The sequence below is a fragment of the Doryrhamphus excisus genome, linkage group LG14, assembly GCF_037039965.1.
Source record: "Doryrhamphus excisus strain RoL-2023G ecotype Guam linkage group LG14, RoL_Dexc_Guam_v1.1, whole genome shotgun sequence".
Taxonomy (NCBI): domain Eukaryota; kingdom Metazoa; phylum Chordata; class Actinopteri; order Syngnathiformes; family Syngnathidae; genus Doryrhamphus; species Doryrhamphus excisus.
In genome coordinates, this window is record NC_136370.1 from 13,110,770 (window position 1) to 13,116,530 (window position 5,761).

The window sequence follows — 5,761 nt, forward strand, 5'->3', positions numbered from 1 at the left end:
TTGAATGCAAACGGCTCACCGTGGTTTATCATGCTTCTTGCTCTAAATGAGTTCATGGAACATTATTTTCTGTGGATCCGAGACAGGTTCAGTTGTGAAATACGGTTGGACAAGAACGCATGGTTAAGAAAAAAAAAAAAGACTGCTTTATTAGTGCTAACATGTTTATATTGATTGTATGCAGTGTACAGCAGTTATTGCTTAATGAGGGCTAGCATGGGTTCATTAACTATTATGCACAAGGTTACACAGCTTCACTTATGAAGTATATGGTGTATGCTTACTTGTGTTTGCTTCAAATAAAAAAATATATTTTCTCCAAATGAATGTCTGCACTCTTTACTGTGAATAATAACTCTCTGAAAATAACTTGGCTGGTAACACAACACAGTTAACATGCCTAAATTGTGGAGAAATCACACAACATTACATTATGCCATTCATATCTAGATGTACATTAAATTGCATATCTGATTATTTTATAGAAACACAAATTAAAAATACATATGGAGGTCATACCTGCATTTTTGCATTTGTAGGTCAGCCTTTTTGCTCTGGAAAAATGGAAATAACATTAAATATAACACATTTGGCAATGTACAGGAAGAAAATACTGTATGAACATCATTTTAATTGTATATGAAAGGTTTGTAGTGGCACTCAACATGAGAATTGGCATTATCCAGTATGTATAAAAATATACACAAAGACATGGATGATTACTATACTTTTGATTGTCATGGCTTGAGACTTATTAAGTGAACGGTATGTTTATTGTTGTGGTGTGCAGCTCTACACCATAGAATAGCTCAACTAATAGCCCGGTTAAAAACTGTACCTTATCATCTTAAGTCACTTCATTATCATCAGCAATAATAACAGAAGTTATCAGTGCAATTACATACTTAAGAATGATGATCCTCCATGCGTACGGTTTCATGTGAGAACCCGAATTAAATCTGTAAACACGCTGGTAATGATTGAGAGTTTATGTTTTATTTATTTATTTACGGGTGTGTTTGTCGGTCGACATGAGACAGCATGTCAAGTCAAACAGAGCGTATAAAATATTCATACATAACATAGCATGCTTCACTGAGCTGGCCTGACACCATAAGGAAGAGATCATTGGTTTTACACCCAAGTCCTGGTAAGAGGTCACGTTAGCTGCATTAGATGGGTTCACAGCTCCCCCTATCGATGAATATGTTCACTGCAGTTAACATGTGCAAGCCTGTCATGTCCTGGATCAAAAGGCGATGCTGTTGAAAGAACATACAGTACATAACGAAATGGTTTCCCAAGGAAGGGTATCATGCTATGTCACGACACACACAAGTAGCGAGTAGTGCATTTGATTACTATTGTACATCCTCCACTTGGGCCTGATGTTGTGCATTTTCTTACGTGTCTCTTAACAGCCAGGTGAGGGCGCTGTTTTGCCACTCGCAGCTTTTTTTTTTAACAATGCAGTTAGTTTACCTTTACCTCATGAATGCAAGGTTTGTCTTGTTTCGATCACAGCGGTCTGCTATTCTGCTTGGTGAGATATTACAAAATATAACATATACCATAGACAAATATTTTATAGTAGTAGATGGTCCCGGGCAACATCACATTGGGTATGTACGATAATTCCCGAGTGGGGGTGTAATTATTGTGCTGTCTAAGCAGTAGCTAAGATAAAATATTACAATAATTTTATTTTGATGAAGTAATGCCGAATTTTAAATTAACAAACGAACAGGCACGTTTATTTATAGGTCTATTTTTTTGTAGGCGACATCTAGCTACTTCTCGGTCAGCCAATAGCTACTTTTGTTACTGAAGGGGTTGGAAACAGTGGCCAGTAGATGGCAGTGTTGGTCTCAGCTGTCACAAAAATGATTTCTTCTCTAGCTTGTTTTGCTGCCTTTAAGTTTTGACCAAATTATTAGCTCATTAAAACGTCCTATGACACATTCCTACAATGTCAATGCAGAACCGAGTATTACAAATAACGGTAACGGTAATATCGCAATTAAACTCATGAACCTCAACAGCGACCCCACCTCTGAACATTTGAATACCACGTACCTGGCAGTAACAGGGTGGTTCCGCACAAGTCGCCGTCGTGGGTATTTTAGAGACGAAGTGCCTTCCACTGAGTTGGCTAAATGTTTGTGGGTATCTAACATCAGGTAAGTTTATTTTCATGTCGCAAATGTCTTCTTGTTGGCACCAAAGCTCGTCTTTAGTCATGAATTGGTGTGAGCTAACGCCGCCTAGCTAGGTGCTCGATAGCTAATGGTAACACAAACGCGCGCCTGGCTGTTGAAGCACTTCATTTGAAATCCAACTTCTGACTTATTGTTTGGAAATAAAATATTTTACATTCTAACTGCACTATTCTACGTTTAAATTACTTCTATCGTACTAATGTTGTGGCTGTTTTTTTTTCTTTTACTTTTATCGGTTGGACTAAATTTGGACTACCCCATATCAGATATACAAACCCATTGGATCAATGGCTTTATCAGCATTAATTGTGATTTAACCCTAGTAAATTGTTTTGTTATTTAGCTTTTGTGCAAAAGCATGCATATATTTTTCTATCAATACGCTATTTCATTTGGTCTTAATTATTTGCAATAACAAAAAATCAAAACACACAAACACCATATAACAGATGGAATGGGGAAATGCTTCCAATTAAAAATCCTGCATGTTTGCACCACTGTACCTTTTTATAAATTTACACATATTATGCCTTAGCTTTCAAAAAACAATGAAATTGCATTTTACCTGATCATGTTTTTCTTTTATTCTCTTAACAGATATGGATTAAATACAAACAAACATGCAATCGAAAAAGAAGGCCACAATCATTCCGGAAAAAAACGAACACCCTGAGCCTTTGTCAATGTACTCAAGGATTAACATTGGCAAAAGCAGCCTTTCCAATTTCCCTGAACCATACATTAATTATAAATTTGAGCTTGTCGACAGTGGTGCGACAAAGCAGAAATTAGATGATTCCCACCCGAAAAAACGCTACAAGACTCCTGCCAAGAAACAATTAAATCCAAAGGCGTTGATGCCGGATTGCTCCTCCGTGTTTTGCAGATCTCCAGTGAAACAACGCTCCCGTTTAGTCTTATCCCAGGCCGCATTGTTGGCTAAAACGCCAAGCAGCTCAGGACATGTTGCGTGTGAGTCAACCCCAACGCGATGTGATCACAAGGGGATTGATCCTTGCATGTTTAAGGATGAAAACTTACAACAGCAACCTGCCACTGATGCTGATGACACTTGTACTCCGAATGTAAAACATAAGGATGAGGATAACGGATATTTGTCCATGTGCCTCACTCCCTCAATGCGGACCCCACCTACCTCCAGTCCACCTTTAAAGGTGGCTGAAGATAATCTCCAGTTTGCTTCTGAGCTACAGAAGCCAACACAGGTTGCACAGAAAGGATGCGGTTTCTCTCTTGCAATGCAAGAACAAGACTCCACTCTAAGTGGGTTGTCATGGCATTCACCTGTGGAACCATTAGGGGACTTTGTAGAGGAGGTGTTGAATATCGGTCCCCCCATTATGGAATCATCTATATGTACGAATGAGGGTGAGGCTATTGGGAATCGGTCGGTAGTAGAGGTGATGCCAAATGAGACCCAATCATTTCAAGAGGGCAGTACACTTGATACGGACACCAGTTTCCAAGTTCAGGTAAGCAGTAGAGGACCCTGGTGTATTGATGATCAGTGTTCACATTATGCATTTTAAATAAAAAATTTTTTTAGGTGAAATCAGTGGTGCAGATTCCTCATCAGGACAACCCCAGTGTTAGACAAGCTGCAACTTCCACCAAGTCTGACTCAGAAAGAAGTACGGGACAAGTTTACATCACATCCAGGAGGTTGGTACCGTTGGGACAGCATTTCCCTCGGGTAGAGCCACACCCACATTCCTTTGGTTACAATGGTTGGCCGCAATATTAAGAGAAAATCTGCACAATCTAATGAAGTGGAGTATGTTATGCATCTAAATAATTTACCAGTTTGATGCGGTGTTAACTGTAAACTTAAGTTGGGATAGGCCCCAGCATACCTATAGAAAATGCATGGATGGGTGAATAAAATTCCCGCTAAGCCGTCATTGATGTTTTTTGTAGGCCAGTGGTTTTCAACACTGTGGAGGATTGGGAGAGAGAGAAAGGAATATATGTCCAGTCAGTCCTGAGACACATCAATGAGGGTTCAGGTGCTGCTCCAGGTACTCCCATGACCTCTCTACTCCAGTCTCAACGTAGGGTGCATAATAGCGGAAATCTATGCACTACTGACTTCTGATTATTGCTATATTTCTCAAGATGCTGTTGGTGAACTGTGGAACCTGATGGCACAAGTCGGACGTGATTCTTCCGGGAGACGATGGCGACATCCCTGCGACCTAACATGCAGGTGCAATTTTTTGCCTTCTTTCTCTCAACTTTTAAGAGGTTGCACAATGTGAACCATAAAGCTTTTGGGTGTGTTTTTTTTTTTTCAGGAACTACCAAGCACGTTTGGGGAAAGTCGTACCAAAAATGACCCTCCACAAGTGGCAGGCCAAAAACTCCTTAACACACAAGCGCTTTGACAAGGTGCCGAAAGTGTTTGAAAGAAGTACATTTCCCTAACTGACACCAGCCCTTTTTTTTTTTATTGTTCCAGTTATAAGCTGTTATGTTTGCACTTTTTTATATGTTTGCACTATTTTTCTATTCTAAATGTGTGCAGTGTATTGTTGTTTGAGTTTAAATATAGTTAGAAGACTTTATATTGCATGTGACAAAGAAATAATGTTTGCTATAGTTGAATTTGAAATTCCACTAAATAGCACCCAACAAGAAATTGTCATTTCAAACCAAGTCATTAAAATGTTTGGTTTTTGTTGAATGCAGAAGAATTTCTATTTTACTTGTTGGACTTGAAATAAATAACTGAACTGAAATCATTTTGAATTCCTTGACCTTTTGGTTTTACAGTACATCTGAATTTGTACAATCCAGTGGTTAAAACTGTCAAGTAAAACAATTGTATTTGCTTTCTACATATTTATTTGCCAACCAAAAAAAAATTACTTCACGTTGTGACCTTTTTTAAACCATTGCTGAATAATAATACACTATGACTTTATGAATACAAAGTTTGTTTTAATTATTACAATGCTTTGTTACTCTTCCTCACGGGATATTACAAAATATTTCCTTGGAAGCGACCTCTTTGTACGATGTGCTGGAAGAAACATAAAAATATATATATATATATACACAACTTAATATAGCAATAGAAACCACATGAAGTTAAACTTTCTGGACATGGTCAAACAAATTAAGCATTCAGCATAAAATAAAAAGATATTTGTTCAAAAAAAATTCACGATTTGATCTAAAATGTAGTTTACAACAAGAACAGATATACATAAGCAAATAAAATTAATGTGAATTAATTTCATACATGAAACAAAAAGTGTGAAAACACGGGGATATTTTAAAATATCCTAAAGTCAATGCAGCACTTTATTCAAACAGTGGTTACACTTACCCACTTTGGATGTTTTATTTTAATAAAGTGGCTTTGACTTTTATTTTGTTGTTTTTGCACAACTTTGTCTTTGTGGTACACTTTATTTATAGACTTAATTTCAAAGTTAAGTCACTAAATGCATCATATTTTTATAATGCAGAAAAGGTTAATCCACTGTAGATTAATGAAGAAGCATTTCTTACACAAA

General features: G+C 37.4%; 1 protein-coding gene across 1 annotated transcript; it reads left to right on the forward strand.

Annotated features, from left to right (window-relative positions):
• Positions 1–3,292: 3,292 nt before the first annotated feature.
• kop (askopos) lies at positions 3,293–4,978 on the forward strand. The gene is made up of 5 exons (XM_078796356.1): positions 3,293–3,712; positions 3,787–3,902; positions 4,158–4,258; positions 4,356–4,446; positions 4,535–4,978. The coding sequence occupies exons 1-5, from the start codon at positions 3,341–3,343 to the stop codon at positions 4,662–4,664; spliced, it is 810 nt and encodes a 269-aa protein (XP_078652482.1). The 5' UTR covers positions 3,293–3,340; the 3' UTR covers positions 4,665–4,978.
• Positions 4,979–5,761: the final 783 nt, after the last annotated feature.

Coding starts and splice junctions, on each gene's coding strand:
- kop (XM_078796356.1), top strand. CDS start 3,341: ATGTGCCTCACTCCCTCAATGCGGACCCCACCTACCTCCAGTCCACCT. Junction 3,903..4,157: donor GTTTACATCACATCCAGGAG/GTTGGTACCGTT, acceptor TGTTTTTTGTAG/GCCAGTGGTTTTCAACACTG. Junction 4,259..4,355: donor GGGTTCAGGTGCTGCTCCAG/GTACTCCCATGA, acceptor ATATTTCTCAAG/ATGCTGTTGGTGAACTGTGG.